The 23,979-nt window shown below is 33.2% G+C and overlaps 4 protein-coding genes and 1 pseudogene across 5 annotated transcripts; 3 read left to right on the forward strand and 2 right to left on the reverse strand.

Moving 5' to 3' along the window:
- The first annotated feature begins 1,042 nt into the window (after positions 1–1,042).
- Positions 1,043–3,327, forward strand: LOC110823117 (cysteine-rich receptor-like protein kinase 40). The gene is made up of 5 exons (XM_022053424.2): positions 1,043–1,316; positions 1,765–1,969; positions 2,073–2,316; positions 2,527–2,665; positions 2,958–3,327. Exons 1-5 carry the CDS (start codon positions 1,158–1,160, stop codon positions 3,219–3,221), a joined length of 1,011 nt encoding a protein of 336 aa, XP_021909116.1. The 5' UTR covers positions 1,043–1,157; the 3' UTR covers positions 3,222–3,327.
- A 2,531-nt stretch (positions 3,328–5,858) lies between these two features.
- Positions 5,859–7,907, forward strand: LOC110823387 (cysteine-rich receptor-like protein kinase 43). The gene is made up of 5 exons (XM_022053760.2): positions 5,859–6,188; positions 6,405–6,615; positions 6,708–6,942; positions 7,114–7,264; positions 7,560–7,907. Exons 1-5 carry the CDS (start codon positions 6,024–6,026, stop codon positions 7,803–7,805), a joined length of 1,008 nt encoding a protein of 335 aa, XP_021909452.2. The 5' UTR covers positions 5,859–6,023; the 3' UTR covers positions 7,806–7,907.
- A 335-nt stretch (positions 7,908–8,242) lies between these two features.
- On the forward strand, positions 8,243–10,461 carry LOC110823409 (cysteine-rich receptor-like protein kinase 43; annotated as a pseudogene). The gene is made up of 4 exons (XR_015816397.1): positions 8,243–8,401; positions 8,965–9,158; positions 9,268–9,504; positions 9,694–10,461. The product of XR_015816397.1 is annotated as a cysteine-rich receptor-like protein kinase 43 (transcript).
- A 2,170-nt stretch (positions 10,462–12,631) lies between these two features.
- LOC110823522 (small ribosomal subunit protein eS7) lies at positions 12,632–15,576 on the reverse strand. Its single transcript, XM_022053917.2, has 6 exons — positions 15,426–15,576; positions 14,503–14,595; positions 14,344–14,417; positions 14,133–14,256; positions 13,010–13,192; positions 12,632–12,915 (listed from the first exon to the last, which is right to left on the reverse strand). The coding sequence occupies exons 2-6, from the start codon at positions 14,575–14,577 to the stop codon at positions 12,796–12,798; spliced, it is 576 nt and encodes a 191-aa protein (XP_021909609.1). The 5' UTR covers positions 14,578–14,595; positions 15,426–15,576; the 3' UTR covers positions 12,632–12,795.
- Positions 15,577–21,096: 5,520 nt separating this feature from the next.
- Positions 21,097–22,665, reverse strand: LOC110823542 (transcription factor MYB108-like). Its single transcript, XM_022053939.2, has 3 exons — positions 22,344–22,665; positions 22,107–22,236; positions 21,097–21,903 (listed from the first exon to the last, which is right to left on the reverse strand). Exons 1-3 carry the CDS (start codon positions 22,501–22,503, stop codon positions 21,288–21,290), a joined length of 906 nt encoding a protein of 301 aa, XP_021909631.1. The 5' UTR covers positions 22,504–22,665; the 3' UTR covers positions 21,097–21,287.
- Between the last annotated feature and the right edge of the window lie 1,314 nt (positions 22,666–23,979).

Raw genomic sequence — 23,979 nt, forward strand, 5'->3', positions numbered from 1 at the left:
AAAGATTTCAGCACTTGGCCAGGCAAAGCTCTTTCCTTGGAACATCATCCATATTAACTGCAGGGTATCTGGGACTATGTGAGCAGTAGTTTCTTTCCTCTCTTTCATGTTTTCTTCTCATTCATTCTCCTCCACATGTAGTTTGATTATAATTATATTCTGGATCATCTCAACACGTGATTTTTCCTTGGGACATGGTAAAATAAATTTCAAGTAGAATTATCCTTTGCTGATTACTTGCAACGGTTCCCTGAATATGAACTGCATGGAAAATTGAGTGAGAATGCTAACGTTTTCAGTTTTCGAATCTTGGTTTTAGAGATTGTAATCTGCGCCAGAGAGGAGATATGGTGACTACTTGAGTTACGCAAGTGAATTTTCGTTAATCCATCTATCGACTCACTTCAGCTATAATAATGTCTTCTTGGCCTTAAGTAAGACTAATTGAACTTGCTGGCTTACTGTTTCTGTAGTCCTTTCAGGATTTTGATGAAAAACTTTTTTATCTAATTCATGAATGTTGGGTTTCAAACTGGAATTAGTGGATGGTGTTTCAAATCTGTTTTGCAGTCATGGAGGCTTTACAAAGAAGATGAGGCCCTGGCATTAATCGATTCAAGTCTTGCTTCAACGAGGCAGAATTGTGCATTGAGCTGGGATTATTTTGTTGCCATGAAATTGTTGAGCTGGTATTTAAATTCCATATCTGTTTTTGTTATGAATAATTACCAGTAACTTATAAGTATTTGTTTTTTTTATTACTTTGTAAATTACTATTCTAATCTCAATAAATAAAACTAATTTTAATAGCTGAGTAATTTTTTATTTTTTAATAAAAATATATACATTTTATTAATACACATTTATTATAATATATATATTTTTTTATATAAAATACATGAGGATCTACAATTTGATTTAAATTTTCAACTTTAACCTTATTTTTTTTTTATCATTTTTTATATTTTTCTCTAAAAGAAAAATCATTAGTAAAAACTAAAATAAAAAAATGATTGTTGAACCTTGATTCAATCAAAACTCGGCTTTGACGGCACCAAGTCAACGCCGTCTCCTTTTAACGAATCAATATTTTTATATGCCTTACGATCGAACCGGAAGGTTCACAAGGATTTGCGCCGGTACGTGGTGGTATCTTCATGGGGTTCTTGTCCAGCCTTTTTACCTGCTTCAGTGAGGAGCCCGAAGACGAGGAGGAATGGAACATCTCCTTTGACCTTCGCACTCTGCAGGTTTCCACCAACTTCTTCTCCGAGAGTAACTTTCTCGGCGATGGTGGCTACGGTCGTCTTTATAAGGTACTTGTGCAAAATTAATCAGCTACTAGTTTTAAACATCAACTTTTGGAGAAGAAGATGATGAAGATAATAAACAGTATAGAGGACGAAGAGGATATCGTGCAAAGAATAGAGATATTTTTAGGATTTGGAGAAAATTATTCCTTCTGTAAAGATTCCAAATGACTTCCAATTAAAAGATATAATATCAAATTTCTAATTAATCAAATTTCTTTGGTTACACCGTCCAAATAATGTTAGTTAGGTTATAGGGATGGACATGGTAGCAGAAAAGTGAATTGCAAACTGCTGTTCATTGCAATTATGGGAATGAATGTTTCTAATGGAATTGTACAAGAAAGAACAAATATGACGAAGCTTGAAATTTTTATTTCGTTTAAATATAATTATCACAAATGAAAATTTGTAAAATCATTGTTAAGATTTCGCTTATGCATGATTTTGGTAGGGATTGATGCCAAATGGTCAAGAAGTGGCTGTTAGGAAGTTTTCGGAATGGTGTGTGCCGCTGAACTTCCGAAATGAGATGAAGCTACTAATAGAAATCTACCATGAGAACTTGGTTACCTTGCTGGGGTATTGTGAAGAAGGCTCTGGGAGGATGCTTGTTTATGAGTATCTGCCGAACGGAAGCCTTGATAACTTCCTCTTTGGTGAAATATGCTTTCATTATCTGCCATCGTTGAATCTTGTCAATCAAAAATCAGTTAAATGTTGGTAAATTCTGATTGTCAGATAAAATACTTAATTTTTCAGACAAAGACAAATTTTCATGCTTGGACTGGACAACCCGATTTCGGATAGTAAAAGGTGTGGCAAGAGGTCTTCTTTATCTCCATGAAGAAGTACCTGGAAGTGGAACAATCATTCACAGCAGTATTTGTGCTCGTAAGATTTTGCTTGATGAGAAATTTAATCCAAAAATATCAGATTTTGGCATTGCAAAGCTGTTTCCAGAGAAAAGCACCTATGTCAATGTCTCGATGATCTCTGGTGTTCTGTGAGTTGTTTCTTCTGTTCTTTATTCTAATTTCTTCATACATCATACATCATTCTCCCCATAACATCTGGTGATGGTGATACTGTTCCTTACATAGGCTTGACACCTCAAAAAAAAAAAAAAAAAAAAAACTTGGTCACAGCAAAGCTTATGTAAATTTCCTTGAGCAAATGGTAAAAAATCTTTAAGCAAAATTATTGGTGATTGCAGTGGGTACATGGCCCCTGAATTAATGCACGGATATTTGTCGGCGAAGGCAGATGTTTTCAGTTTTGGAATTTTGGTTTTAGAGATAGTAAGCGGAATAAAGGCGTGGTTAGCTGAAGCAAATGAAAGCCTGTTGGAAAATGTACGTGAATTCTCTGATGTACTTGACTCAATTTTCTCTAACACTACATCTTTTGCAAAGAAATACCTTAATATCTTAATGTTCAGGACCTGAGTGTTGATGATTTAAATATAGAAGTTAATAAACATTAGTTTAGATCATCATCTTTTTAGGATTTGGGCAAAGGACTTAAAATCCTGTAATTGCTGGCTGATTAATTAGAACCTGGAGGGTGATCAATTTTTCACTTAGAGAAGCTTAATGTATTTACATCAAAATTAACCGGCGATGCTTATAATCTCTTGTACCACAGTCATGGAAGCTTTATAAAGAAGGGAAGAGCTTGGAATTAGTCGATTCAAATCTTTCCCAGTACAATTGCGAAGAGGCAGCCAAGTGCATTCAGATAGGATTGTTATGTTGTGAAGAAAGCCATAAATATAGGCCTGATATGAAGTCTGTTAATCTCATGCTTTCAAGTGAGTCATCAACTCTGCCTACACCTATTTCAATTTCTATGGAGGATGATGAAAGCATATGTTGCCTCTCTGTTTCGTCTTATGATGAGGGTAGGTGAAGCATTTGTTCTGCTAGTCTGTATGTAAGTCATTTTGTTTGATAAACTTCTACACTGCAGTTCGGTTGTGATTACTAGGAATTTCTTCTACTTAAAACTTGTATTATATGGACAGGTGTTTATATAACGATTCTAAAAATTTTTTAAAAAATAAATTATAAATTTAATGCAGAAACGAAATAAATAATTAGGATTTATATTTACTACTTAATAACTGAAAGTACCAAATGGGTCTTACGGAAATAACCATTCTAAAAGAATAATTAATAACTAAAGAAATAAATTAAAAGTAAACAAATGAACGTCTTACTCGCAATTCTCTTGTGTATTGAGCTCTGTATCTTGGTTCTGTTGATCTGACATGGTTAATGAAAGAATGAGCTATACTAACTCAGTAAGAATATCACGCTACTCACTGATACAGAAATGAATATTGGTATAAATCACAAAAACAACTAATGGAATTCTTAATTAAGCAAAATCGTTTATCATAAATAAAATCATTTAGCGTCTATTTACCGTAATGAGATTTACAAAAATAACCTATAAATTCAATAACATAACACATATTATAATTTTATATTCAATTAATCAAAAAAATAACTTTTCATTTTTTATCAGTCTACTGGTATTCATGAGAACTTATTGGGATATCCTCATAACACGTGAACCATTTTTTTTAACATTTTTAATTAACGGACCGTTTTCATACCTCGTCTGATATGAGCGTTAAATTATTAAATATCGATACTCCGTCTGGTATGAAGGTGAAACAGACTATCACTATATTCCGTCCAGTATGAGCGCCAAATTACCAAATTTCGATATCTCGTCCGATATGAGACAACATTCGCAGTAGAATTCCCTATGTACCCGGTCCGTTCACCATATCTCAGGATATCACGTAAGACTGTTGTTTCATTCATTCACTTAATCAAACAGTTTCCCGACTTTCTTTAATTTTCAGCTTCTCAATTCAATCATAATCACATGAAGCAAATAATACATGCAGTAAAACTATAAAATCAATCAATCAGTTATTATTATGCATTCAAACTGTAAAATAAATCAACAGAATCAACAGTGAATAATTTCCGGTTCTGACTCCATTAGTGACATATAATTAATTATAAATATTTTTTAAACTGTTCAAAACACCGTATTATTATTATTATTAGTTAGACTTCAATTTCATAACAGAGAATAAAGTTAGAGATTTTTACTCAAATTGATACTCGAAATGTTAAACTTATTGACTGCGTCTGCTGGCGGTCTCCGGATTCCCTAAATTTTTCTTCGATAATTAAAACGCGTTTCAAGTACTTAGAAATATCTCAAAATCAGTGTTAGGATCCCTTTTTGGCCAATTCTGAAATTTCGGCACGGCAGCTCCACCGTGCTCCGGTGACGATATCGGCGCCCACGGTAACTGTTTACCTCGGATCGGCTATTTCCGGTCGTTTTTTGCTAAATTCGGTCGATTTTGCATCAATCCATGCGAGAAAATATATTAAGAGGCATCGGTTGGCCGAAAAAAATTAAAAAGTTGAAACTCACCGGCGACGAGGTTTTCCGGGCTCTGCCCGCGGTTTCCAGCCAATCCGCCAGTCTTTTTACTCTGATTTGGCCATTAAGTTATTTAAAATCAAATTTTGATAAAAGAAATTTTTTTTTACCTCTCTTGGCAGTCGGAAGTGGTTCCGGCGCGACGGCGGCGGCAATCAATTTTTTTCCGGCGGCTGGGTTTTTTTCTCTGGCGAGGAGTCTGGCAGCTAGGGTTAGGGTCTGGTGTGAAGAGAGTTATTTATATCTATCTCCTTTTAATATAGACCGTCCATCACGTTTGATCTTAATCGTCCAATCGCGATTAAATATGGAGTAAATCTGGATCGTTCATTGCGGTTTAATCTGAACCGTCCAATCGCGTTAAATAAAAAGTGGATCTGGACCGTTCATCGCGTTTAAATCTGACTGTCCGATCACGTCTGGAGAGGGAACAGATTCAAACCATCCGTGTGCGCAAGAACGAATATGGACCATCCGATCGTGGGTACGCGGATCTCCCGCGTGGCACCGCGTCAGCGTCCCTTGCCACATGACGCGCTCTGGTTCGTCGAGTCTGCTGACTGAGCGATTTATCTGGTATAATTTTCTTAAATTATGTTTTGACTTTTAATTTCTGAATTTTTTCAAAAAATATTTACAAAACTCAAATTTTTACTCATTTTTTCTAAAATTATTTTTAATTTCATTATTTGTTTAATTTTTTTATTTTTATATTAATTAATAATTTAAAAAATTAGTATTTTAAATTTTATAAAAATTTAAAAATTATATTTACACACTAATTTTAAATATTTTTTTAATAAGTTAATTTAGGGCATTACAGTTTCTCCCAAGCCCGACTCTTTTTCTTTTGGTGAAAATTGGGTTCAATATTTGGGTTGTTTGAGATTATTACTGTTTTAGTTATTTAAAGAAAAAAATAAAATTCAGACTCTGTATATTGACTTTTCTAACACTGTTATTTAAAGAGAGTAATGAAGATGCGTAGAAAATATCAGCTGTCTCTTTCTTTTCGTTTTACTTTTGCTTCTTGTATTTCTATGGTTTCTCTAAGTTTTTTTTTCAAAAAAAAAAAAAAAAGAAAATTTAAAAAAATGTGGTGAATAAATCCTCCTCCTGATCCAAACCCGGCCCGGGTTTAATTGCACCAAGTCATAGCCTGCTCCCCCCAAGCAGCTGAAGTCGCTGAAAGAACCGAGCTGATTAGTTTGGCCGTAAGCTCAAATCGATGCCTTGATGGAATTCCTCTCCAGCCTCTTGACCTGCTTCTGTAAGCAGCCGAATCCTCATGGAGGAGACGAGTGGAAACTCTCGTTCGATCTACGCACTCTGCAGATCGGCACCAACTTCTTCTCCGACCTCAACCTGCTCGGCAAAGGCGACTTTGGCCCCATTTACAGGGTAATTCTCCTCAATCATCCCCAACTTTCAAAATTTGTTTGTCTACTGATTTTTAGTCATTAACCGTTTAAGATATTTCGTCTTTGGTCTCTCTGGTTGGATTGATGGAAATAAAGAATTTATAGGGTAGCTTAAAACACCTGCTGCTGCTGCTGTAAGCATATTTTGTGAATATATTCCACAAAAAAGTTTTGATTTGTTGGAATACCTTCACAGGGATTGATGCCGAATGGTCAAGAAGTAGCCGTCAAGAAGCTTCCAAAGGGGTTAAGGGAGGGCTTAAGAGAATTTAGAAATGATATGAAAATACTAGTGGAAATCCAGCACAAAAACTTTGTTACCTTCCTAGGGTATTGTGAAGAAGGTCCTGAGATGATGCTTGTTTATGAGTATCTGCCCAACAATAGCCTTGAATTCTTTCTCTTTGGTAAAATATATATGAACATACTTTTTACTACAGTTGAAATCTTATCAAGCAACAATCATATTGGGTCATGAAACCTTCACAAAAATTTTCAGATAAAGACAAGTCTTGGTGGCTGGACTGGCAAAGGCGATTTCAGATCATAAAAGGTGTGGCAAATGGTCTTCTCTACCTCCACGAAGAAGCTTTTCTGAAGACTGTTCATGGGAATATTGGAGCTTGTAATGTTTTGCTAGATGAGCAGTTTAATCCAAAGATTTCAGCACTTGGCCAGGCAAAGCTCCTTCCTTGGGACGTCACCCATATTGGCTGCAGTGAATCTGGAATTATGTTAGTAGTACTTTCTTTGCTCTCTTCCATGTTTTCTCATTTCATTCTCCTGTACATGTAGTTTGATTATAATCACACTCCTGTTTATATATACTGGGTCATCTCAACACTTGATTTTTCTTTAGGACATGGTAAAATAAGTAGAATCATCCTTTTGCTGATTACTTGCAGTGGTTACATGGCCCCTGAATATGAACTGTATGGAAAATTGTCTGCAAAGGCTGATGTTTTCAGTTTTGGAGTCTTGGTTTTAGAGATTGTAAGTGGAATAAGCAACCGTAATCTGCGCCAGAGTGGAGATATGAGTGATTTGTTGAGTTATGTAAGTGAATTTTAGTTTATGCGTCTCTTGACTCACTTTAGCTATAACTATATCGTTTTCTATCAGAATCTAATAATGTCTTATTGGCCTTAATTAAGAGTAATTGAAGTTGCTGCCTTACTGTTCTTTTAATCCTTTCAGATTTGATGAAAACCATTTTATCTAAGAGTAATTGAAGTTGCTGGCTTACTGTTCTTTTAACCCTTTCAGATTTGATGAAAACCAATTTATCTAATTCATCAGCATATGGCTTCACATTGAAATTAATGGGTGGTGTTTAAAATCTGTTTTGCAGACATGGAGGCTTTATGAAGAAGATAAGGCCTTGGAATTAGTTGATTCAAGTCTTGCATCGTACAATCGCAACGAGGCAGAATTGTGCATTGAGCTAGGATTATTGTGTTGTCAAGGAGGTGTTGATGCTAGGCCAGATATGAAATCTATTAATCTCATATTATCAGGTGTCTTGCCTATTTTACAAAAACCTAGTAAGCCAAGATTTGAATTTCCAAATTTTAATTCTTGCGAGGAAGATACTTAGGGATCTTTAAAGCTCATCTCTGTTTCCTCTCGTGAATAATTTGTTCCTTTTCTACTTTGTAAACCATTATTCCAATTTTAAAAATGACATCTAATTTCAACAGCTGAGTAATTTTTATTTTTTAATTAAAAATATAAATATTTTATTAATTAATTAGAAAATACATATTTATCCTAACACAATCTCTTACTATAAAAAAAAAAAAAAAAAAAAAAATCATATCGTTATATTTTTCCAAAAAAAAAAAAAAAAAAGAAAACAAAAACGGTTTCTAAACACGAGTTCCTGTCCGTTTAACGGGTTTGATGCCTTAACATTTAGTCAATCAAAACACGGGTTTGACGCCACCAAGTCAACGCCGTCTCCGTTTAACGGACCAATATTTTTATATGCCGTACGATCAGCAGGATTTGTGCCGGTACATGGTGGTGTCTTGATGGGTTTTCTTGTCCAGCCTTTTCACCTGCTTCAGTAAGGAGCCTGAAGAAGAGGAACAATGGAATATCTCCTTCGACCTTTGCACTCTACAGGTTTCCACCAACTTCTTCTCCAAGAACAACTTGCTTGGCAAATGTGGCTACGGCCGCTTCTGTAAGGTAGTTGTGTAGAATTACTATACGTGAAGTTAGAAAAATCAAGTGGCTACTAGTTTTAAGCATCAACATTTGGAGATGCTCGTATTTTTGTGGTTCGTGTCGGTTAGGAATCTAATTCCTAATCTAACCTCCATTGATTAGAAAAGAAGAAGATGAAAAAACAAACAGTAGGAAGCACGAGAAGGATATCATGTGAAGAATAGAGAGATTTTTAGGATTTGAGAAAAATTATTCCGTAATTTTGTGTTAAATAATTTTCAATTAAAAGATATAGTGTCAATTTTCTAGTTACAAGAAGAAATGACTAATTAATCAAACTTCTTGGTTTACATCGTCCAAATGTTGTTAGATGATAGGGATGGAAATGGTAGCAGAAAACTGATTTGCAAAATTTGTCCTGCTATTTATTGCAATTATGGAAATTAATGTTTCTAATGTAATTATATAAGCAAGAACAAATATGAAGAAGCCAGAAATTTTTATTTTGTTTAAACATAATAATCATAAACGAAAATCTGTAAAAAAAATTTTATAAAGCTTTCGCTTATGCATGATTTTAGTAGGGATTGATGCCGAATGGTCAAGAAGTCGCTGTTAAGAAGCTTTCACCATCATATGTGCCAATAGACTTCCGAAATGAGGTGCAGCTACTAATCACGACCCACCACAAGAACTTGGTTAGCTTGCTGGGGTATTGTGAAGAAGATGATTGTTTATGAGTATCTACCAAACGAAAGCCTTGACAACTTTCTCTTTGGTGAAATATGCTTTCATTATCTGCCATAATTGAATCTTCTCAATCAACAATCAGTTAAATGTTGGTAAATTCTGACTAGCAGATAAAATGCCTAAATTTTCTGATGAAGACAGATCTTCGTGCTTGGATTGGACAACCCGATTTCGGATAGTAAAAGGTGTGGCGAGAGGCCTTTTTTATCTCCATGAAGAAGCACCTGGAAGTGGAACAATCATTCATGGCAATATCTGTGCTCGTAATATTTGGCATGATGAGAAATTTAATCCAAAATATCAGATTTTGGCATTGCAAAGTTGTTTCCAGAGAAAAACACCCATGTCAATGACTCGATGATCTCTGGTGATCTGTGAGTTGTTTCTTCTGTTCTTTATGCTAATTTCTCCATACATCATTCTCCCCATAACATCTGGTGATGGTGATACTGTTCCTTACATAGGCCTGCCACCTCAAAAAAAAAAACTTGGTCAGAGCAACGCTTATGTAAATTTCCTCGAGTAAATGGTAAAATTCGCAAGTAAATTGTTGCTGATTGCAGTGGATACATAGCCCGTGAATATAGAATGAATGGATATTTGTTCGTGAAGGCTGATGTTTTCAGTTTTGGAATTTTGATTTTAGAGATAGTGGAAGAAGGACGGGGTTGATTGAAGCAAAGGAAAGCCTGTTGGATCATGTACGTGAATTCTCTGATGTACCTGACTCAATTTTCTTTTAACACTACATCTTTTTCAAAGAACTACCTTCATATCTTACTGGCTGATTAATTGAAATCTGGAGAGTGATCAATTTTTTACTTACGGAGGCTTAGTGTGTTTTACACTAAAACTAATTAGCGATGTTCATAATATCTTGTACCACATTCATGGAGGCTTTATAAAGAAGAGAATAGCTTGGAATTAGTCGATTCAAGTCTTTCCCAGTACAATCACAACGAGGCAGCCAAGTGCATTCAGATAGGGTTGTTATGTTGTGAAATAAGCCATAAAGATAGGCCCGATATGAAGTCTGTTAATCTCATGCTTTCAAGTGAGTTGTCAATTCTGCCTAAACCTATTTCAGTTTCTATGGAGGATGATGAAAGCATATGTTCCCTCTCTGTTTCGTCTTATGATGAGGGTAGATAAATCATTTTGTTGGAGAAACTTTTGCACTGCAGTTGGATTGTGATTACGAGGAACACTTCTACTTAAGACTTTATATGGATTGATATTTTCTCAATTTGTTCATTGGGATGAGAACTTGGAATGCTATTATCATTTTTAATTTTTTAATGTATCTAATAATAAAGATGTTCATTAGGTTATCTTTTATTAACATATAACTTTAGATTTAAAATATTAACAATATGATTCTTTACGTGAAAAGAAATTCTCAATCCCCTTGTAAATCATCAGTCAGACTAGTAAACGGACACAAGTCCAGTTTGATTATTTCTACAAAACACAAGAAAAAAATAGAAGTCAAAACTGGTCATCAAACTCAGACCGGTATATTGATTTGAGAGATAATGAAACCGTCTCTGTCTCTACAGTAGACATGTATATATGCATATATACGCCATTTTTACTTTGTCAAGTATGCACCAACTTAACTTATGTATTGCTCAAAGGCTGTGAGCATCCGGTAAACATCAAAAAGATTGAAAGAGTTTGGTTGTTTGAAATTTGAAGTTTGAGGCCTAACTGGGAACTGAACAATTGCTGCAATCACGACCAAGTCATCTTCCTTCTTACTCTCACCATCTGCACTGTGGTTATACTTGCAGTTTGTTTCTCTCCCTCTCTCTCTCTCTCTCTCTCTCTCTCTCTCTCTCTCTCTCTCTCTCTCTCTCTCTCTCTCTCTCTCTCTCTCTCTCTCTCCTTGATTTGTAATCTATGCTGCATTGTTATAGACTAATGCTTTGGGTGAGAAGGAATGACTGCATTCTCATTCATTTATCTCAAATTTTGTAATAGAAAGGAAGTTTGAGCATTGCTTTGATCTGGGTATGAATATGATCTCTTCCCTTTTCAAGATATGAAGTGTATTTATATCTTGAAGTAAAAGGGCTTTTCCTATTTCCTAAATGTGTTCGCTTTTAGGACTCATCGAGATGGTAGGTATCGAGTAAGATTGCAAATTGGTTTTTAGGCGTTTTCTGTTAATGTGAAAGATGGCAAAATGCAGACATATCTTCTGATTTAATACATCGGTTATTATGCTTATTTTAGGTTTTCCATGCAGACAGCAGTATATAGTGCAGGCTTCTGTGTGTGTTTATGGTACATGTATGTATAGATTTTTACCTCCTTATCAGTATCGTAAGATGTTTATAGGAATACTTGAGATCCATTTGAAATGCATGAGTTGAGGACCTTATTGCAAACTTCTGGTTCATAAAATGAATTAATTTTACTAGTTTCAGTCAATTTATATATGGGGAAATATTATCTACATATATATATATATATATATATATATCTTTATACAAGTTTAGCAGCCTAATTATTTCTTGCTGCTGTTCATACAGTGGACACTCTGTGGACTTCGTATTGGTATGCTCCAAATATCCTATTAAAGATAGGTGCTTAATTATGTTTTTCAAGCTAATAAGAAAACATGCTCCTGATATTTTTCTTTTATCAGGCTTCTTTGTTTTCTTGGGAATAGTCAGATTCTGCAATGACTAGGGTTTGTATTCTTCGGTATATTATATTCTTTATCGATAAATACAGATCTTCACATCAAACCATAATTCTTTCTGACATCTCTCTCCCTCATTTCTTATTGTCTTAAACGAAGACCGAAGGTAAACATCTTGTTTACTTATTCGATTTGCAGGTGCTTGTTCTCGAATCTTTGGTAAAATTCAGGAGGAAGAATGAATCCTTTATTTTAAAATTTTGAAGCTATCTGCTCACAGAATTATGGATGGCTTTAATATCTATATATAATGCAGATATATATGATGATCTGATATCGCACAGAGTTCGCTCCATCCATGCTGAGAATATAATCTGGTGCACATCCTTCTATTGACTAACAATTGATCATGTTCTTTTACATCTAAAATATAAAATATTTTTCATATATTTATTTATACACACACAGGGATGTAATATAAGACAATTTTTGATAAAACTAATGTTTTCTCAATTTCTATTTTTTCAGTTAAAAAGGGTTTTAAAAACATATCATAATTGAACAATATCACCTGGGTAACAAGTGAATAAGCTGTCACAAAAACATCATCCTTCCGACAATTCATGCAAAGAGGAAATTACTTACCACTGTACTTTTAATTTTGCTTTCTAATTGTCTGAACATCTGGAAGCTTATATTACCTCCTTTTAAAACTTGCCCATACATAACCACAAACGCTGGCAATATATATGTACCATGTTTTCCTTTCATGGGGTAATGGAGAAAGTTACCCACAACCTCACCTAAGTAGACGTGTGATATTATTTACCGTAAATCTTGAAAACCCTAGGTCAATCAGAACAACACAACAAATTTAATTAACTGGATCCGAAACAACAATTTCCATCTCACTAATCAACTAAATCCTTGTCAAAATTTTAAATAGTTTGCCTACTAGAGCAAATTCGGGGGATAGAAGAACAATTAAACTCCAAATGGCATCATTATGATCCCATTATGCCTCCGCAACTGGGAACTCAAACACGACATCTTTGCCTGAAAGCTTCCTGTATACCGCAGAGAAGGTCTCCATTTTGTATTCGGTGTTGTTTCTTTCCTTTGGATCCAAGAAAACCTGACCAAATTGGAAGAAAAATTGGATTACAAGGGCAGATTTTATAACAATGAATAAATGCGTGAAAACCTATAATATTGCCCAATTGATTTACCTTCATGACCTTAGATCCATCAACTCGGTATCTAATGCGCTTCCCAACAATTTCAGCAGGCAAAACAATATCATCGAGCATTGACTCATGCACAGCCGTCAGTGTGCGGCTGCGTGGTCGTTGAACAGCAGAACCCTTCTTTGGGGGCCTCAGCATCCTCCGGGTCGCAATCAGGACAACATCCTACAAGATAGTTATATATCGCAACTTACAATCACGAAAAATATTAACAGTACCAGTAGATCAATACACACGACAAGCATAAAACCAGAATAGAAAAGCCAATTGACATGAGCAGAAACCAAAACTGACATCGACAAAGCCTAGTACCTCTGCTCCTCATAAAACTGGTTGGAGTAAAGACTGGAACATAAAAACCCAGACACATAGTAGAATTCAAAAAGCAAAAAGTAGAAAGAGAATACAAGTCTGATAGACAACAGCAATTAGAAGTGTCCCTGCCTGCACCCAAACACCCCCATTAAGTTGTTCTACTCTTTTTCCAAAGGACCAAAATCCTTCCAACAGAAGGGAAACATGACCATAATAGTTAATTAACTTAATGGAAGAACAAAAGTTTTGGTTAAAATTACAACCATTCGGTAAAGAAGGTAACCCAAATACCGAATAACATTTTCAAAGAAAGCAACAATTTCTTTTAATGAAGGATAACCCAATAACATAAAGAAGCTTATTTACTCCAACATCTACTCTGCCAGACAGTGATTTGCTATCTTTCTGCTAATAGTCATATAATGTAGTAGAGAATTTAGGGAAGAACTATTTCCTAATAAGTATGCATCTAACACAAAGTGTAGCATAGCAAGAACAGGCTTGCTAACACCTTTCTGCAGTCACCCAGGATTACAACATAGCATATATTAGGCGGCAACAGGTTAGCTAAAAAATTTCTTAATAATTCAAATGTTGAATATAACATTTCTTAGTTTTTGCTCGCAATACAGCATCTTGTTAATAATGAATCTAACAGAATGAAACAATTCCTTCCCCCACAACCCGAGCATTTTATGTAATATCGAAGACCATCACAAGAGCCTGGTCGTGCAATCACACAAAGTGAGAAAAATTAAGATTCATACAACTTATTTGTTTTGTTATTCACCTTTCCACTGAACTTCTTCTCAAGCTCCCTCACAAGCCTCACATGAATCTTGCGAAAAGCTTTCCTCAATCTGTATGGGACATGAATGACAACAGCTTTTCGACTCCCAGAAACATCAATTTGACTGCATGTGAGAGAGGAAAAAACATCAATTATATGATGGAAGAATACCTCATGATTAATCCTCCATCCATTAATTAGTTATTCTTACATTGCAGAATTGATGTATAAATCCTTCAAATCACTTTTCAACTCCTGGTTGGTGTTTTCCAAATCAAACAGTGCCTGTTAATAACAAAAACTGATGTTTAATCCGCAAATCAGAATTGTGCCCAAATTAGCAACTTTATTCAAAAAGAAGGTTTGAAACCTGAGCAACTGATTCCTCAAATTCAGAGGGCTCAGCATCCTTATCCTTATGGATCTTCTTCCTGGATGTAAACATCTTCACAGATTTGGTTCACTAGATTGGAAAACAAATAGCAAAGCAATATTAACACATATAAAACGTGACAAAAGTATATTTTGCTTGGAACACGATCTTAGAAAGCTGTAGATGAATGATAATCACCGAATTCGACTGACTAATGAAGACCCCCCCCCCACCCAACCACACGGCGTTTGTTGTTTTCTACCTAGTTTTAATGATATTCAATTATGTCAAAAAGTAAACCGAATCGAGGTTCTACATTCATAATCCTTACATGATATAACTTTGTGTATCATTTCTCAAACTCACAACCTGTGCTAAATCCAAACACTTAAAAGTTCCGAAGCTGATTCTTTTGTCAAAGAAATAGTGGGAAGGAAAAATTGCTAACAATGAAACTCTATTCTTTGATAAATTTACTCAACAGAAGGTTGAGAAACGTGAATGCAAACTAGTAGGAAACACAACCAGACAAGAGATTGCTGTTCCTCCACGACCATCATGGATGCTAAATCACTAATCAATGACGCATCAATGCCCGAATACACCACATTACCAAACAAAGAACACAGTAAATACATCTCATCTAAAAACCTATAACTTATAGACGGTAACATATGTATCTCCCTCATTTATATCGCCTCTGCAACAATTCACCAGTGTATATTACTTTCTCATTTCGCAACTTTTCTCGGCCACCAAACAAGACCTTTTCACCTTCAAAAAGTCTGATTTAAAGTGATAGCGAAAAACAATATACAAACAACTGACACTATCCTTCGCACTGAGACTGGAAATCATGACCTTTGAAATATTTTTCGTTCCGGATTAACAGTAATAACAAATGAAGATCGCAAGCGTACCTGGAAGAGAAACGAAGACTAACTAGATGGAAGAGAACTCCAGGGCCGCTGCAGATCAGAGAAACACTAGCTAGGGTTTCGGCAGCCAAGGAGACTTATAAAAAGGGAAAATGGATGGCTAGGATGGTAGTCATATCCACGTGTATGGTTGGCATTGAATCTTGATAGCGTTCTCTAAATCCAATCTGAGCCGTCTAAAGCTGTTGGGTCTGTCCAGTTTATTTTAGCCTGGGCTCATCGACGTCATTCAGTTCTCCATTTTTGTGGGCTCGGATTTTTAGAATTTGGGCTCGTCGAAGGGTCCAATTCGGGAAAGGTGAAATAAGTAGTGCCTCATAAAAAAATATTAATTGGAAATAAAATTTATTAAAAATAAGAATAATTTGATAAATAATTTAATAAAATACTATGAGAAACAACCTCTTCTATCCTCGTACAATTTTTATACGGAATGTAAAAAATAATCATAATTTATATTCAATATATAATTAAACTAAATCTACTTATATTTTTAATTTTATAAAGATAAATTTACACTCATCTAACATTGGTGTATTATAAAAATACTTTAATTAAAATAAATTATTTATTATATTTTTGCTTTTATCTAATTTATAATAAATTCGAGATGGGTTAGAAAAGATATAATAAATTTTTTATTTAATAAATATTTACTGTAAAAATAAAGAACTTGTGTTACTTGGGTTACGAAATATGCCTACAAATATTTAGTTAATTAAACATGTAAAAAAGAACACATTTTAAATTATTAAAAAACGATAATTAATTTAACCTTTTAAAAAACATTAATGCGTAATTTTCCAAATAATTAAATATTATCGATTTACTTTCCGTTGAATTCCACGATTATATCAAACTATATAAACCTGCATTTGTTTGAATGAGTGAATTAAAATACAAACAACCGACAATTCTTCAAAACATTTAATTCAATAATTGTCTTATTCAGATTTTCTAAGTATTTATGTATTGCATGCATTGACCTGTGCTCGTGTTCTCTATCATTTTCTTCGTCCATTTTGTCTTATGCTTCTTCTTTAATAAATCAATATATTTCATTATAAACATTCAAGACTAGCAAGATATGTACTGTAGTTAGTCACTTACATATGAATAATTCAAACAAAAATGATATATATATTATTGTTAAAATGTAAATAATTGGTTAAATTTATACATATCACCCCCTCCCCCCCAAAGTTTATGGAAAAATTAATTCAATTAATTGTTTAATGTGGTCTCAAAATTAAAAATCTGATGTTCCCAATCTTCGCTTCTCCATCTATATTTAAAGAACGTTTATAAAATTTGGTTGGTCATTCATTCCCACTTTTAATCTAATGAGTTTAGTACGAATATGAGTGTTAAAATATATATAATTTGTTAGATTATTTCTTATTAGTATAAATTTTTAAAAGAATACAATTATACATATCAAATTAAATAATCTAATACAATAATCTAAAATAAAATGCAATTAGAAATAAACAATATACCTAAGAGTAATTGGTCATAATAGACCACGCATTAATTGTTCCATGTCGGCTGTATTTTTCTTTCGTAATTTATTCAATCTCACACAAGCTAACATTTAAATGCTTTTAGTAATTCGTACTTATTATATAGTCTAATTATTTGACTAACAATTAATTTTTGTGTATGTAAAACCAAATTGCCATCTTGGTGCATATATTATTTCTAATTCAAACAATAGAATTAATAATTTGTTATTAATATTTAATACAAGCTTGACAAAAAAAAAATATAGTATTTTACATATTATTTATAAGTTAAATGTCATATATCAAATTTTATAACACATGTCATTTGCTAATTAGTCAAGTGTTATCCGATATGATATTTAAAAAAATAGATATGGATCAATTCAAACCGATAATATTGTAATGGAGAGAGCTCTCCAGGAGATAGTATTGTTCAAATTAAAATCCTCGATTTTTTAATCAACAGTTAAATCATTGAGTTTCTACTTAGTTCAATCGATTGGCGCAAGGCATACATAAACTCTAAACAGCAACCATTCCAAATCCCACCAGGCGAATCAAGGGAGTGGGTCGTGTGTTCCACACAACATTCCACAAGCCATTAACTGATTTTACGAAGAAATTATTAGATTAAAAGAATAAGTGTAACGGCCCCGGAAAGTTAAAAGGAAATATATATATTAAAATTTCTAAGTGCGGAAGCGAAGTAAAAATTCTAATTAATATCTCTTACACAATGACCAAAACGTATTAAACGTATAAAAGAATAAACTAACTTAAGTAAACATTAGTAATGAATGTTATAAATAAATCTATGAAATCCTTAATCATCTATTCGCCGTCTTCCTGCGGGGCGGACTCGGAAACCAAGCCCTATTGATCTAAAATAGTTAAGTAAGGAATGAGCTACATTAGTCCAGTAAAGACATCACACTATCTCACTGCCACAGGAGTAAAGGTTGGTAGAAAACAAAAACGACTAATGGAGCATAATTTATAACAAACTCATTTAACAATAATAAAAACTTTTACTGTCCACTTATTTCGGTGAGATTCATGAAAACAATTTATGAACATAATAACATCATAAATATCATAAAATCATGCACACTTTCTAACATAACACATATCAAACTCTCGTTTTTCAATCATCAGACAATAATTTTCATCTTTTATCAGCCTACTAGTATCTATGGGGATCCATAGGGGGTCCCCACTACACGTAAACCATTCACATTAATAACTTAATTCCAGGGCCGTCCCCATACCCCGTCCGGTATGAGCGCCAAAACCATAAACCTCAATACCCTGTCCAGTATGAGGGTGAAACGGGTCGTCCCCATACCACGTCTGGTATGGGCGCTAAAACACATAAGGTCACCATACTCCGTCTGATATGAGGGACCACGTTCCCGATAGGGTTCCCTACGGATCCGGTCCGCCCACCATCTCCCAGGATATATAGTTAGCCTGTTGATATTATCCATTTATCAATTCACATAACTTTTTTTCATTTTTCTTGGTCTCAATTATCCAATCAAACATAAACACGTAAAGCAGTAATGAACACCAAACAAAACAACACAACATCGGGTTCACCATAATTCAAACCATAACAAATAAAACTGGGATTCATGCATATGAAACCATAAAATAAACACATCAAGTACCATATTGCATTTAAAACTGTAAAATAGATCAAATAACAACTAACAGATAAAAACACCAGATTCGGGCTCCATTAATAACCTTAAGCAATTATACACATCTATTAATTTATAAAACACTGTTTTATCATTTATTGAGCTTTAATACCGTGATAGAAAATAGGATGAGAAATCTCTACTTGTTTCGAGGTCTGAAATCGGGTTCTCACTGCGCCTACGGGCTGTCCCTAAATTCCCTGAATTTTTCTCTAGAAACGAAAACACACTTTCGGTACTTGCACGTATCCCCCAAAAAATCCCAAATTTGACCCAGGGCCCTTTTGGCCAATATCAGAATTCTGGCACAGCAGCTCCGCCGTGCTCCGGCGACGGCGCCACCGCCTACGGCGGTGATCCACTTCGAGTTGGCCGTTTCCGACTGTTTTCGGCCGAATTCGGCCAAACTCGATACATGATGACTTGTCGTGTTGCTGACGTGGCTGTCCTACATAGTTGCTTTTTCTATTTTTGTTCTTTGGCCTCAATTTTTTAATTTTTTATTTTAAATGGGTTCTTTTTTATTTTTAGTTGGGTTCCTTCTTTTTAAAATTATTTTTAAATATATTTAAAAAATGTATATTTCTTTTTTAAAAAATTAAATATTTAAAATTAATAATTTTTAAAACTATTATTAAAATAAGTTTTGTTATTCTGATCCTAAATTATGGGCTCGGGGTGTTACAGAAGAAGCCGTGAGAATATTATTAGTCTCAATTTTTATAATCTACAAATTTTTTTTACAACACACATATATATATATGATACAAGAATTTTCTTCTAAGTTTCTTATATATATATATATATATATATGTAAGCTTCTCAAATATTATCTAGAAGAAAGTTTATTTGAGTATCAATTAGTTATATAAAATTACATTATAAAGTAAAGAGTTTAACTTATGCTAGGTGAATCTCTTAGCATAAGATAAATTAAGTTAGATTAAAAATGTCTATTTGCTGATAAACATGTCAAACTATATTATATTTATATATGTTTGAAGTAATTCTAACAATTCATATCAAAATTATCTAATAAAATTAAATAAATATAAAATTTAGAAATAAAATTCTATATTATTTATTAATATTGTCAAATTCTTTGTCAAATAATAATAATAATAATAATAATAATAATAAAGATGGCTTCGAGTTGTTATGTAGTTTTTGTGGTGAAGGGTGGCCTTTGACCAGTCAACTAGATAATTAAATTAGTCAGTTCCTTCCTGTTAGCCAACTGTCACATCGGTCATTCCCCATTTTCTGCAACAGTTAATTATTATTATTTTATTAATTTTTTTCTTTCTGGATTTTTGCATAAATTCATTTATAGGATTAATAAAATGTCATTTCATGACACGTGTCATCATCACCCAAAAAACCTCAGTCAATATTAGTTAACCGACTACAAGAGAAAAATAATTATAAATAAAAAATATATATTTAAAAAGCAAATGTACTTTTATTTTTTGGCCATTCATTTAAATTATTTAAATACATAAAATAATAAAGAAATGAAATTATCACATACTCTAAACCGTCTGTTTACCTAAACATTGACATGAACAGAAGAAAGTTTGGTCTGCTTACTGCTGTTTCTTTCTGCTTCGATTAACGTAAGTTTTCAATGTTTTGATTGATGGGTAATACGAAATGAAACCCTGTACATATATATATATATATATATCAAAATAATAATGATATATAATTAAATAAAAACAAAATCTAATAGTTATTAAGATCAATAAATAAATATTTAAGGTATCATAAACTTGATCATTCAATATTTGTTTTTTTTTTTTTTGAATTTATTAAAGGTTTTCAACTTTATTTTTCTCTAAATAAACATGATGCAATTTTTAAAAAATATTAAGTAATACAAAACTTTAAAAAATATCATATTTTAATAATTACGTGATATTTGCATATTAAATATAAATATCTTATATTATACGTAGAAATAAACAAGACGCAGGATATCTTATTTAGGCTTGCATGAATATGAGAACATCTTAACCTGTCCATATATATATATATGTATGTATATACTACTGCCAAAAAAAAAAAAGGGGGGGATTGGCTGATTTTAGACGGTAGAAACCTGATGAACGTGTTTGATTTGATTGGGAACATCAAAATCAAAAGGGAAAGAAACAGTTATCTGGACCAGATGAAAAGAAATTGCTGTTTAATTTCTTTAATTCTTTGAATGAAAAATATGTTCAATCCACTAATCATTTTACTTCTCAAAACTTCTTCCTCATCCCACTACTAATCCCAAGAGAACAACATATGAGACAAAGAGATTGGATTGCTACTGCCATGAATCATGCCCAAGTGGGTTTTTACTATTTCAAAGCACTTTACTAAATACTTACTCTTTTCTAATTCTACTTTTGCTTTTTCCTTAACTATTTCTTAAACCCTTAATTAAGTGTGCGTAAATTTAGGATTTAATCCAAGATTCCCACCATTATAATTTCCGATCACTCTGTGGATTACATCAAAAATAATAACTTAAAATTTCTAATTCCTTTTGAATCTTTGTCAAAAAAAAAAAATTATAAAACAAAAATTCAAAATGAACTTAAAAATGATTCTGGTTCATCTGAGCTAGTGAAACGAGAGCGTCTTCTTCATCTCCTTTCTTGCAAATTCCTCCACAACTGATCATCACTGTTCCACAAGCTCTGATCTACCACCAACCCATCATCAACCCAGTTGCCATGATCCATTTGACAACCACTAGCAGCGCCAGGGTAATCGTAATAGTTCCCCAAATCTCCAATCACTGGATTTGCATACGCCATGTTCATTGATTCCATCACGTCATGATAACAATTATTCCATCCATGACTATCGCTCGCCTGAAACGGGCTCGTCGGGTACTCCGAGAAATGAGAGATGTTAATCGACTCCGAGGAAGAAATGCAGGAGCTTGTCCCGTGCTCTGAATCCGAGCTCTGTTCGTGGTGATTCTGACCCAATTGGTAATTAACTGGATCCGGGTTTACAATTCGAGCCGGTAGCGGGTTGCTTTCCGGGTTTTGGAACTGGGTCGGGTAAGAATTTGCAGAGCCTTCAATTTTTTGAAGCAACCTTGGCATCCAGAAACACCTGATCATATCTTGAAATGCCTGGCTGTTTGCCTCCATGTTCAGATTACGAGCTTGTTTTTGCACCCGAGTCCTCCAGTAATTCTTTATTTCATTATCTGTCCTCCCTGGTAAATGTTGAGCAATCTTCGACCACCTAAAATTCAAAAAACAAAAAGAAAAAATTTAATCATACCCACATCCAAAATTCCCTCCAACTTTAATTACTCCTACGATAAGCAATATCTTTATATAAATATAATATATATATATATTGTCATTTTCTTGCACTAATTACTCTCTCTCTCTCTCTCTCCATATATAATATATAACATATAATAGAGTACGTATGAGTTTTACCTGTTGCCCCACTTAGAATGGAGTTCAAGAATCAAGAGCTGTTCTCGAGGAGAAAGATTTCCACGTTTCACGTCTGGTTTAAGATAATTCAGCCATCTCAGTCTGCAACTCTTGCCTGTCCTCCTCAACCCTTTAAATATTCCCAACAACACCCAGAAAAAAGAATTAAGATTAATATAGAATTAACAATATTTATATTTACATATAAATATATGCATATATGTGTATATTTTTTACCTGCGCGTTTTGCTAGTAAGTTCCATCGACCTTCACCGTGGCAGGAGATATAATGAACGAGAAGGGTATCTTCTTCAAGAGTCCATGGCCCTCTCCGAAGCTCTGCTACGACGTCGTCTTCACTGGAACTACCGCTTACACTTTTACTAATAGAAGACATGCTTGGCTAATAAGTATACTCAAACTTAATATATATACACACACGCACACATACACATGGAAACAGAGTTGCTTAAGCTAATCACAAGTACTTAAGATTCCAAAAGAAAAGAAGTCTCGAGGAGAGTAAACAAATTCTGGGGGAGTTTCCATTGAAATTTCCTGGGTGTCTATATATATATATATGTATATATATAATATAAGTTATTAATTTTCTTTTTCCGTCTGTATAAATAATGATATAACTAGGTGAGGAAGAGTAGTAGATTGGGACCCTTAAAGAGGGAAGATGCCTCTGTATAGATGGACTTGTTAGTCAAGGAAAAGACCTAAATGGATTATTACTTATTCTCTGCCATCACCCAAGGAAAAAAAAAAAAAAAAAAAAAAAAAGGGATTAATTAAGTCATTAATTTATGGTAATTAAGTTTTTCCAAATTATAATGATGATTAAGAGGGTTTTTTTTTTTACACTAATTTATATATAGCTTTTTCTGAGCTGAATTCAGAAATTTATATACAAATATATATATATATATATATATATATATGAAATCCACTTTTATATGCTATAAGATATAATATCCAATATATAAACTATTTTATTTATGTTTGGATCTTATTAATATAAATTAAATACTAGTTGAACTTCTAGATGGTATATATTTAAAATGTTAAGCTTTTGTTTGAAATATAATTTTTTGTTATCTAATATAAAAATTGATTATAATACATTCTTAATAAGAAATAAAAAAATAAAGTGACTCTAGGAATATCAACATTAGAATTTTCCTTATGTTCTTATTATAAAGTTTTAATACTATTCCAAAATTAAGTAATTTGAAACAGAACATTATCTTATTTTCTTAGAAGAAAAAAAAAAAAGATGGTTCAAAGTTCAACAGTTTACAATTTGTGCTTTTAGAAGAATAATATTCATATCAGGGACCATCTTTTTATTTCTATTCGTATATAGTTTTAAATTACTTTTTCATAATTTTAATTAAATTAATTAACCATATAATAACTTTAAATTAGAATAATTTGATTAAACTAATATATAAAAAAAATTAAAATACATTCATTTGTCGGTTTAATTAATATTTACATTCAATTAGAAGCATAACAAAAAAATAAAAGATTCTTACGCTATTAATAAACCTAAAATTTGTTGCATATAACAAATAGAAAAACGAAATTCCATATTTTTTATTAATTAATTACCATTTAAGAATTCTTTGATATTATTCGTAGGAGGTAAAATCACGGAAGCAATTTTCCACGTTTTATTCTTTCCAGATACTGCATAATATGCTGCACCACGAGACGTGTTTGACTGACCAAAAAAATTTAATTAATTATTTTACAAAAACGTGGCCGTTTATTAATTATTTTCTTACGAGGCGGCATATTAATTAAATTATTAATTACGTCACCAAGTGATGTGTGCTTTGTCGTCTGCTGTGTGGTTCCTGTT

Source organism: Carica papaya, chromosome 9 (assembly GCF_054855325.1).
Source record: "Carica papaya isolate Zhongbai chromosome 9, ASM5485532v1, whole genome shotgun sequence".
NCBI lineage: Eukaryota > Viridiplantae > Streptophyta > Magnoliopsida > Brassicales > Caricaceae > Carica > Carica papaya.

Excerpts from the sequence above, each read along its gene's own strand:
- LOC110823117 (XM_022053424.2), top strand. The coding sequence starts at position 1,158 with ATGGGGTTCTTGTCCAGCCTTTTTACCTGCTTCAGTGAGGAGCCCGAA. Across the intron at positions 2,317-2,526 it reads TCGATGATCTCTGGTGTTCT|TGGGTACATGGCCCCTGAAT; the intron begins GTGAGTTGTTTC and ends TGGTGATTGCAG. Across the intron at positions 2,666-2,957 it reads ATGAAAGCCTGTTGGAAAAT|TCATGGAAGCTTTATAAAGA; the intron begins GTACGTGAATTC and ends CTTGTACCACAG.
- LOC110823387 (XM_022053760.2), top strand. The coding sequence starts at position 6,024 with ATGGAATTCCTCTCCAGCCTCTTGACCTGCTTCTGTAAGCAGCCGAAT. Across the intron at positions 6,943-7,113 it reads TGCAGTGAATCTGGAATTAT|TGGTTACATGGCCCCTGAAT; the intron begins GTTAGTAGTACT and ends GATTACTTGCAG. Across the intron at positions 7,265-7,559 it reads TGAGTGATTTGTTGAGTTAT|ACATGGAGGCTTTATGAAGA; the intron begins GTAAGTGAATTT and ends TCTGTTTTGCAG.
- LOC110823522 (XM_022053917.2), bottom strand. The coding sequence starts at position 14,577 with ATGTTTACATCCAGGAAGAAGATCCATAAGGATAAGGATGCTGAGCCC. Across the intron at positions 14,257-14,343 it reads TTATACATCAATTCTGCAAT|TCAAATTGATGTTTCTGGGA; the intron begins GTAAGAATAACT and ends TCTCACATGCAG. Across the intron at positions 12,916-13,009 it reads ATGGATCTAAGGTCATGAAG|GTTTTCTTGGATCCAAAGGA; the intron begins GTAAATCAATTG and ends CAATTTGGTCAG.
- LOC110823542 (XM_022053939.2), bottom strand. The coding sequence starts at position 22,503 with ATGTCTTCTATTAGTAAAAGTGTAAGCGGTAGTTCCAGTGAAGACGAC. Across the intron at positions 22,237-22,343 it reads CTTACTAGCAAAACGCGCAG|GGTTGAGGAGGACAGGCAAG; the intron begins GTAAAAAATATA and ends GAATATTTAAAG. Across the intron at positions 21,904-22,106 it reads CATTCTAAGTGGGGCAACAG|GTGGTCGAAGATTGCTCAAC; the intron begins GTAAAACTCATA and ends TTTGAATTTTAG.